General features: G+C 30.1%; 1 protein-coding gene across 2 annotated transcripts; it reads right to left on the bottom strand.

Annotated features, from left to right (window-relative positions):
- Positions 1-804: 804 nt before the first annotated feature.
- Positions 805-4,437, bottom strand: LOC100801681 (ubiquitin-conjugating enzyme E2 22). 2 transcript variants are annotated; one of them, XM_006604226.3, is made up of 7 exons: positions 4,307-4,437; positions 3,284-3,401; positions 2,974-3,118; positions 2,816-2,893; positions 2,451-2,563; positions 2,253-2,356; positions 805-1,358 (listed from the first exon to the last, which is right to left on the bottom strand). In XM_006604226.3, the coding sequence occupies exons 2-7, from the start codon at positions 3,284-3,286 to the stop codon at positions 1,022-1,024; spliced, it is 780 nt and encodes a 259-aa protein (XP_006604289.1). In that variant the 5' UTR covers positions 3,287-3,401; positions 4,307-4,437; the 3' UTR covers positions 805-1,021. The 2 variants fall into 2 exon arrangements, with proteins under 2 accessions (XP_006604289.1, XP_040868441.1); XM_041012507.1 differs by lacking the exon at positions 4,307-4,437 and adding an exon at positions 4,117-4,288.
- Between the last annotated feature and the right edge of the window lie 6,617 nt (positions 4,438-11,054).

Here is an 11,054-nt window from a genome sequence, read left to right as displayed (position 1 = left end):
CCTAAAAGTTATTTAAAATTATTTTAATTCAAAATCCATTACCGAGAATATTTTTTTAATAGAAAATAAACATTTACTTAAAATCACATATGATATTTAAATATGATTTTAAATAATCTAACATGAATCTAAGTACACACTTAACGATATTTTGTATGAAGTCCCACTAATATAAAAATGCTAGTTAAACTTATTCATTTAATAAACCTTTTATAGTTGTTAAAGTAAAATAAAAAGCTGGTTAAATTGTTTGAAGTAAGGAAAAATGACATAATTTCTTTAAATTGCTTAAAATCCTCACATTCAGCTAGATTTTTGTTCATAACTAGAGTTCAGCTTAAATCAATTCACAAGATCACAAAAGAAAATTTTCAATCCCAATCCAACATACATTTTTCATAAATGAGTTGAATCCAAAAATAAACGAAGACTAAGGTGTTACGATACATCACTGTTATTAGTTCTCAGGAGTGGTCCACCATACATCATTATTATTAGTTCTCATTCCACTTTTCTGTACTTTCCCTCCCTTTCCTACATCCCCTGATGGTGTCTTCGTCACTCTCCGTTGGAGGCGCCGTTGATGTCACCATTTTCAAAGTTCTTTCCCAAAAGACTTCCAAAATTGTTTGGCATAGTTCCTGAAATCTTTACATGGAAGAAACCACAAACAATTTGCATTCCAGAATTTATGTAAAAAAACACCTACTGAAAGAGCATTCTTTCCCTAAAAGATCAATATTGCATTCCAGAACAATTTGCATTCCAGAATTGATTAATCTAAGGGCCAGTAATAAGGGTGTATTATGGACAAGTTCAATATTTTAGCAAAGAGCATAGCACAAGTTCAAAGACAACAAGAAGTTCAATTTCATCCATTTACTCCCAAAGAAAATACCTCACTCGTTTTATAAAGCAAATGTTGAACCCAGGAGACCACATCCCCACTCCCTCCCCTCTTTCTCTATCAAAATGTAAAACTAAAACACAAATAAAAAACTTCAATGATTGAAGATTTTTATTACAATCTTTTCAAACTTTTCTTTCTGGCATCTATCTTCTTCTTGTCCGCCTGAGCTTTTGCTTGTCCACCTTCCTTCTTTGGTGGTGCAGAAGCAGCAGATATGACTGTAGCAGCAGAAGAACCATTAACAGCCGCTGCCTGTTCCTGATTATTTCCTCTTGTTGTGGTGGTTGCAAGCACTGGCACTGGCAATGCAGCACTCGCCGGTGTGGTTTTGATGTCACCACTAATCACAGAGGTGTTGGTCTGATCAACATTCAGAGCAGTTGTTGATTCGGATATAGCTCCGCTCTTGAATTTGGGCTTTGGTTTTGCATGGATTCCAGTGTAAAGCCTGCATGCCACAAATGATACACTCCTCAATTCATTCATAAGGGGGGGAATTTATGAATCAAGTAGGTAGAGTAAGGTAAGAATAGCAAGGAGAAACATTTATCAAACTCAAAAAAAAATTATCAAATGTTTATCAAACTCAAAAAAAAATTATCAAATGTTTATCAAACTCAAAAAAATTATCAAATGTTTATCAAACTCAAGAAAATTTATCAAATCCAACAAAAAACACCAGTTTAAAATCAAGAGTAGCCTCCTCCATAAAAACATAAGGAATTATATGTCCTACAGGTTACATCTCAACTCCTGTGAAATTGAGCAGCTAAAGAAACACAGCTCCGATGAGGTACAGGAACTATGTTTGTTTGAGATAAATACTACGGCTGGGAACATATTCAGCATGTGTCGCAATGTGGGAAACAAGGAAGAATGGACTCCTTTCTCTCGAACACCAGGGGTGACCATGATTTCAAACAATCACTCTGGTAGTGAAGCTCAGAAAGGTAACTTAAATGAAGTAATAAAGATCAGACGTAGATACATATAGATGTGCGGCAGATGAAGAAAGCAATCTGTTATTTGAATTAAAAGGGGGGAGGGGGGGTGCCTCAACATAGTTCTTACTTCAAGTTTCATTTGCCATACAAGATTCCAGAACAGGGTTTAAACCAAGGAGAATGCTAATGAAAAGGAACATATATATTAAAAAAAAACTATTTAATACTTGTCTTTTTATGTAATTGAAAGCATCTAACAAAATGCTCCTTAGCAAAGCCATTCAGCCACTCATTAGTAAGATTCTAAAGTTGGTAAATACACGAAGTTTCACATTAAATTTTCAAAATTCTAGTACAAGAAATTAATTGACAGAAATACCATCATTGGCTTAACTTACCTAGCATGTCTAGCATACTCCTCATAATTCTCAAGCAGCATTTTGCCAGCCTGTTCATTTAGAGCTGATTCTGGGAATGGTTCAATCAATAGACACCTAACAACCTGTTCAAAATGGGAATCAATATTAATAAACACAGACCAATCAAGCAAAACTTAATTCAATAAAATGATAAATCAAGAATACTACTGCACTTACAATAAGAACATGCCGTAACCCAAGGCTAGGATTCCAATCCTTTTTAAGTGTGTTGACACAAATCTCTCCATTGGTTGCAATGTTTGGATGGAAAATCTTAGTCAAGAAAAAACCTACAACATTAAAATTCAATGGCTTCATAAGTTTCACAGCTTTGCAACATACAAAAGACTAGAGTGTGATTCTATAAGGAATATAAATGTCATTTGGTTATATAAACAATAAAAATTCCATTCAGTGAAAAAGTTTCAAAAAGAAAAGAATAACCAAGTTAAAATTCAAGAAAAAAACTAACAGTATGATTCTGTCTCAATAATGTAAATAGAAGATTATAAAATGGTCCATATGGGGAGTCTAAAACACACCTTTAGGTGGAGAATGCGGGAAATCATGGGACAGCAACAGCTTCATTCGGAAAACTCCATTCTCATAAGGAGTTCCAGCTGAAAAAATATATTACTCCGGTTGAATTACCAAATGCCGAGTGCTCAATCGTACAACAAAAAACATAAAAGTTACTTACCTGGGCCTTCAATGTCAGCAAATATTGTCGAAAAATCATCATCATTTACCACAACTTTAATGCCCTCGGGAGGAGATTCATCAAGATTTTTCAACTCCTTGGCAAGTTGCTTAATTACATTTGGTGGAAGATTTTCATTAGTGGCCTAAAACAAAAGCACCATATAACAATCTAAGAATGTTAAACACCCCAACAAAATGGAATTAAACAATCGTGACAAATAATAGTATTGAATAATGAACTGGCAGGTTGATGACACATTATCTGTATTAAGATAGCACCAGTCATATGAGCAAAAACAATTGCTTACCATCAGCACAAAGGCACCTGCGATCTGTTTTGCACTAAAGAGGAATGGCCCTTCCCAAACTGAATTCTCAAATTTGCTGATCAGATCAAAGGATGCAACCAAACCAAAGAAAAACTGCCTGCAGAGGTTTTTTTATCACGGATGAGTGGAAATTGTATCAAATTATTATGCACAAACATGGGATTCAAATAAGAAAATACAATAGAATCAGCACTAGAGGGAAGTATTGGTTGTAAAATAGCCGTTCAGTGTTAATTGTAAGGCAAGACATGAATCAAGAATCTCAAATAACCTAAATTAGTCCATTATTTTTTAAAACCACTAATCCATTTCTCAGCTATTCTCTATGAGAAATCAACAAAACACAAATAATCAACAATAAGTTGTGAATCAAACTCATTTTACACAACAAATAATCAACAAAAATTCACACACACACACACACAGACATCTAAGGTTAACACCTTCGCAGACACTTATACATACCAAAGAAGAGAAAGTTAGAAAATTTGTACACCCAATTGCAAGGGGGGAAAACCCAAATAGATTTTTGTTATAAAAAAACACAACAACTCAAATAGAGCTCCCGAACCTGAATTATCTCATTTACCACAAAACCCTAGATATATACAAGATTTAAATAAATAAAAAATCACTTCTCAGCCAACCAATTTCTTTTTTTAAAAAAAAAGACTTAAAAATCGAAAAACCTATTTTTTGAAACAAAAGAGAGAGCCAACCACAGCAGCAAAACCCTATGGGCAAAATGAAACCCCGAGAATCTCAATAATCCTAATCTAACACGAAACAAATCACCCCACAAAAACAATTACTTGTTTGATTGGTAAGGCATCATTCACAGGACACGAAACTCCAAAATAAAATCTGGGGCATCATCAAAACCTCTAATTGAACATAGAATTTAACCCAAAGAGAAAAATTGAATGAAACCCAGTTCCATAAAAAGAAAATGCAAAACCACAAGAGCAAAACGGAAACGAATGAAACCCAGATGAGGATCACCTGCACAGAACAGAAGAAGCTTTAGGGGTGCCAGAGGAGAGAGAAGAAGGAGTGAGAGAGAGAGATCCCTCCTTGGAGTGAATGAATGATTGATTGGTGGAACTTTGAGGCACAGAAATTTAATATTTATTCACAAGGTGGGAGTTAAAATGGTGACGCCATTCATTCATTAATTAATTAATTTTCTTACTGCATTAATTATTAGTATTTAATTTTAAAAAATTGTAGTAGTAATTTGTTAAATTATTAATTAATTTGACTCAATTAATTATTAATTAATTTTTAAAAATTGCAGTAATAATTTAATTAATTTGACTTCATTAAATTTTATTAAACTTTAAAAATTGTAGTAATTCATTAATTAATTACTCTTGGCTGCATTAATTATTAATTAATTTTAAAAAATTATAGTAATGTTATTTCATTTATTTTATGGATTTGGATACAGTAGTAAACTTATTAGTCAAATCATTGATTGCTTGATCACAAATTAGGTCTAAAAATGATTAAAATATATTGAAAAGACGTGTTGCTTAGCCCAAATCTCCTGGGTATGTAGACGTTGGATCTTCGTGTCTACCTAAATCGGATGGGTGTTCTACGCGCTCTCACTGAGCGTGAACCTCACTTTCTGTCCACAACCGTACGATTGACTAACGGTACAATGATTTCAAAATAGGAAAATAATCATTTTAGGCTAAATTATTCTCATGTTCTCTTAATTTTATTGTTATATTGTAATTTAAAGTAATTTATAAAATATTTGAGAAACAATATTTATACATTTTATTTGAAAAATATTTATATATTTAAAGTGTTTTACAAAAGTATTCAAAAACAATATTTAACTTGTGCATGGCATAGGTTACATATTTTAGTTTATTAAAAATTGTAAAATTAACGGTATAATGATTTCCAAAGAGAAAAAAAAAACATTTCAGGCAAAATTACTCAAGTTTTTTTGTTCTGAAAGCAAGGTAACGTTATACCTGATCTTGTTGGTACAAAATTACTCACATGTTTTCTTAATTTTATTTTAGAAGGTAAATTAGTCTTATATATTAAAAATTATAAAATGATCTTTAAAATAATGGCAAATGTTTTTGGAGTACAATTTTGAATTTTTTATTGTTTTAATCCGTCAAACTTGTCCAATAAAATTATGTCATACGAAATCAATTAATGTTGGGAAAAAACATAAACAATTTGAAAATTGTATAAAAAATATTTCATGGCATAAAAACTCAAAAACCTTTAAAAAGTCATGAGACTCATTTTTTATATAATTTTTATCACGTTTCTGTTTTTTTTTTCATAACATTACTTATCATCAAATTGTAACCTAAAATAAACTTAAAGAACTTCATGACTGATTTAATCATCATTATGAAAATCCTCCTTTTTCTTTTTAGGATAAGTATTGAATATATTTTGACTTCTAAAACAAAAAGTATTAAATGTATCTTAAACTTTTAACATATTACTAATATTTTATACTTTAATATTTATTATATTTAACATATTAAATACGCCTTTAATAACATTTAATATTGATATTTTAGGATAAGTATTAAATTTATTTTGACTTAAAAACAAAAATATTAAATAGATTTTAAACTTTTAACATGATATTTTTTTATCTCTTAATATTTAATATATTTTAAATATTAAATAAGCTTTTAATATTTTACATTTAATTTTAATATTGTAGTATAAGTATTAAATTTTTTTAACTTCTTTACAGAATTTATTTTGAATTAAAAAAATTATTAAATTTATTTTAAACTTTTAAATATTAATATTTTATTATTTTAATATTTAATATATTTATCACATTAAATATGCTTTTAATAGTTAAAATTTAATACTAATATTTTAGTATAAGCATTGAATATACTTTAACTCAAAAAAGTATTAAATATATTTTAAAATTTTCACATATTAATATTTTACTTTTAATATTTAATATATTTTTAATATTTTACATATATTTAATGTTAAATATTAATATTAAAATATTAAAATATAAATTTTATCATTCTATTTCAAAATAGGAACAAATAATTTGGAATCCTCCTCTTTCTTTTTAGGATAAGTATTGAATATATTTTATACTTTTAACATATTAAATAAACTTTCTTTTCATTTAATATTTTTTATAAAGTAATAAAAAATTATAGAAGGATCTCTAAGAGGTCAATATTATCTATTTGAAAAATGAAAATATTCATTCCATTTTGGGTTGAACAATATTAATTATCTATTTGAAAAATGAAAATATTCATTCCATTTTGGGTTGAATTAGAGTGAAGAAATATGAGACGTAGAAATATTTTAAAAAAATTGATTGATATGATAAATAATGTGAAAAAAGAAAAATATAAAAAATGAGATAAAAATAAAATATAAAAAACTAAATTACAGTACACCTCATTTAAGATTTGTATTAATTACACATGCATCTCTTTTTTTTTTCACCTTATAAATAACCCCTAATCTTTCGGTCTCAATTATAATTACAGTTGCACCCCTCTTCTCCAAACATCTCTATTTACAACCTCTCTTGGATTCTCAAAAACAGAAAACGGATCATTAGCAGTTTATATTTATTCTTTGATTGGAGTATTATTTGACTTATTTCTATTTCTATGGCTTAAATAGAGTTTCCTTGGTGAATAAGCCCTTATAAATAAGGGTAAATAGAGTTTCCTTGGTGAATAAGCCCTTATAAATAAGGGTGATTGTGCACCTATCCTTAATTCATCAAATTAACCTAACATATGAATTAAATGGACATCCCAAACCCATCAAAAAAAATTGCTGGAGGGATTTAGATGTGTTATTCAAAAAACAATTTGAAAGTTCTATGCATTAGATAAAATAAGAAACTCTATCTCATTATCCTCCATCCAAAACTTCCAGAATCCAATAAAAAAACACTCAAATTTGTTCAAGAACAAAAAGAATACTACAATGTAGGAATTGAATCAAATTATGAAAGAAAACATAATGGGAAACTTGAAATAGAAGTGGTAGATCACAAATCCAGCAACATGGTCACGTACAAATTATTTGGAGAGATCGAGTTGAGGCGATTACTGTGGATGCTGCCTATGTCGTAGTGAGAGGAGGTAACGGCAAGGTACACAAGGTGACAGCAAATGGCAGCGACAGACTCATTGCGAAACCAGATGGCGATGGATGTTTCTTGGACCCCCTCCTTGCCAAAACCCAGAAACGCTTCTCAATACCTAGCTTGAGCCTTGCTATGTTACACACATATGTGAGGAACATTTTTGGGTTTCACCAAAAAGGACTATGATATATGTGTAATTTAACTTAAAATAAAAGCATTGAGTAACATCATTACATGAAGAGTGCCAAAGAAATGTCTACCAAGGAAACGTGTAATTAGTGCAAACCTGAATTGAAGTGTTGTTGTAATTTGTTCTAAAAATATGAATGTATATTTGTAAGGATTGTTGAAAATAAAGAGAAAAATAATATATAACTTGGGACGGAACAAAATATCAAATTTTTATTTAGCAAAAAGTCTACACATTAATCATGTAAAATTTTTTATAATATCATCTTATCATAGGAATTGTTAACGAGAGTTAAATCTGTTCACTTTTATAGCAACTACCCTGATAATAATTTATCATTGGTTAAACATGTAAAAATCTATAAATTAACCATGTATAAAAATTAAACTTTATATTTTATTTATATTTAACATATTTCAAAATAAATTTAATTTCACAGGAATACTAAGATAATTTTCTCCTTTGCATGTTCGGATCCTTCACGTCAACTTCCGACAATTTCTGTGGTGATTCGCCGCAAGATGGGGGTATCAATAAAGGAATCCGAGGCTCAGGTCAGTACTATCCCCTAAATATAGAAAATGAGAGTAATAAAAGAAAATAAATAGTGTGTGTTGCTTCTAAAATCTAATTCTTTATATTCACATTATAATGGCCCATAGAATTTCTTGAGAAGGCACCTGTCAACACGCTAGGGCACATCGATCTCCTCTTTCGCAATTATGGATTTGGTGGTCATTAAGCGATCTAGAATGCTAAATATCTAGGCTTTGTAGTTGTTGATCGTGGTTGATCTAACAGTCAATCAAGGGCTATCATTTAGGGGTCCATCTTCTATAAATACCTCGCCAAACCCTCTCTTTCTATCTCATTAAACCTTATTATCTATGAAGCAACAGGAATATCAGATACAATATAAATACGGAGACAACTGTAATGTCCAAAATATTAGAACATGAACATCTGTCATATGAGCGTCATATCGGTGTTATTATCGGATGCAGGTGTATGTTGGACACCCGGACATGATAAGGGACTAAGGTATCCATACTTCATAGCTTATTGTTGTTGTCCGAAAGTCGAGCACATCCTTTTTTTTTTCTTTTGGATCGAAGTCTGACTTACTTTTAGGTACATATATGCCTTCTTGGTTTCTTTTATTTTCATGTAGTCTGAGTGGTCTAGTAGTGGATCTGGGGAGTCTGAAGAGTCTAAGCGGCAATGTAAGTTATCTCCAGAAGTTCGAGGGGTTAGAGATTCTTCTTCAGAGAAAAAGTGGCAAGTTCTTTTGAGGTGTTCTTTTCTAATAACCATATAGATATTTCTACTAGGCCAGCATAGTATATACGGGTGAAGTTATTACTCCAAGTTTCAGTGCAATAAGGTAATGAACTCCTTCCTTGGTCACGCCACCTTATGTGATAATAAAGAGTGTGACTTGTTCATGGTTCAATGCTGCTCAAAACGAGAACAGATCTTCAAGGGGAGTCGTCAAAAGGAATTTCATTTCTTTTATATGCATGACACATTGTTTCAACACCCACATGTTCGTCTTCCGTTTTACAAATTCGCTGTAGCCGTTCTTCAAATTCGCTGTGGTTAATAGGTCAAATTCTCCTCTTCCCACCCCATATACAACTTATACAATTTACATGTGGTTGCCCCTATGAAATTTCTTGAAGTTGTGACAAGTTGTTGAGCTAAGATTGATACTACATTATCAATTATTTGATAATAAAAACTGAATTCGTGAACAAAGGAAAAATATAGATGCCTCAAATATTAAAAAAAATAGGACTAAAACTGAAATTTTCAAAAAATTTAGGACCAAAAACTTAATTGATCCTATAATACTTCTAGTCTTCATTAAGAAAATTTTATAGATTCATTGTTGGGTAAGAGATGGGGATATTTATGTAAATATAATAATTAAAAATAGAAATAGGAAGTATATTAACAATGGTGGTAAGCATATTTAATAATTACCTTGTAAACTTGTCTAATAGTTGTGATCTTTCTGAGGCCTATAATTTGTTTCATGAAGCACCATCCTTTTTTATTTGGTAGCACTATTTTTTTTTATCAAAAGCACCATCTTATATTTTTTAATTATGATTCTAAAATTATTTCTGTAAATAAATAAGTATTTAGTTATTTGTTTTCAAAATCCTATTCCAAAATATATCAGAGTCTTTTAAAATTTTAATATTTTAATTCCAAAAGTAGTTTGTAATCCATTTTCGAAAATATTTAATTCCAGAGTGATTTACAAATCACCTCTAAAATTAAAATACTAGAAGAGAGTTTAAAACATTCTAAAATTAAATTTCTGTAAGTGATTTGTCACGTCTGGAATTGCTACATTTTTTAAAGAGAAATTAACACTTTCCAAAACCAGATTTGGAGAAATTTTAGAATCAAATTTTCAAAAACAAATCTTCTGGGATCTGGTACAATGAAAAGAAATGAATAAAAGTGAATTAAGATAAGTTTTGAATTAAAAAAGAGTGTAAAAATGTGAGTCCTATCATATTTTACTTCATTTTCCTTCGCTTTCTTTCTCTACAAACAAATAGATCCTTAGAGATAAATTTTCAAGAATTAATTTGTAAATCACTTTCAATATAGTAAGGGCCGGGGATGCTATTGGTCCCAATAAGATTGCTATTGGTCCCTCCATCATGTACCATGAAAATACACTTTCGCTCCACAAGTGAGGGTACAAAAAATATTATACAACGGAATCATGATTATGTTGTACTTTTTTTTCAACACCCCCACATGTGTAACGAAATTACAATTCCATTGCATTACATAAATTGTAGGGTAAATAATTATTTTTGTCCCTGAATATGTAATTCGCTGATAAATGTGTCTCTAAAAGATGAAAATGTAAAATGTAATCCCCAAAAGTGTGAAAAGTGTGACAAATATATCCGGCCGTTAACTTTCGTTAACCTACGTCACATAGATAGACGAATTTGTCACTGAAATGATTATCAACGTGGTCATCTCTAATTGCCAACCTAGGGGCATATTTGTTATATAATATTTTCTTGACTTTTCATCTTCCCACACAAATGCGTCTCTGAAAGATGAAAATACAAAATTTAGTTCTCGAAAGTGTAAAAAGTGCGACAAATATATCTAAACGTTAACTTTCATCCGTCACCATTAATAAAATAGTCAAGATTCGAAGAAGTGAAATTTGAGATATATTTACCTTTTATTTATAGTAAATTGTGACTAATTATTATAATTTGAAAAAGTTTGTAATGATTGATACATTGTTACAATATTTATTTTGGTAAATTGGTACAATGTTTATTTTGAATAATTTCTATTATGACAGACAAATTATGGTTGATAATCAATATTATCGTTACTATTATGTTTGTTTTAAATTATGTTTGCCAATATAT

Source organism: Glycine max, chromosome 19 (genome assembly GCF_000004515.6).
Source record: "Glycine max cultivar Williams 82 chromosome 19, Glycine_max_v4.0, whole genome shotgun sequence".
NCBI classification, from domain to species: Eukaryota; Viridiplantae; Streptophyta; class Magnoliopsida; order Fabales; family Fabaceae; genus Glycine; species Glycine max.
This window is presented reverse-complemented; position numbering and strand designations above follow the sequence as displayed.

Bases quoted from the DNA above. Each gene is read 5' to 3' on its own strand.
- LOC100801681 (XM_041012507.1), bottom strand. From the start codon at position 4,139: ATGATGCCTTACCAATCAAACAA. The intron at 3,119-3,283 runs GTAAGCAATTGT...CTTTTGTTTTAG, and splicing joins CAGGTGCCTTTGTGCTGATG to GCCACTAATGAAAATCTTCC. The intron at 2,894-2,973 runs GTAAGTAACTTT...ATATTTTTTCAG, and splicing joins TGCTGACATTGAAGGCCCAG to CTGGAACTCCTTATGAGAAT.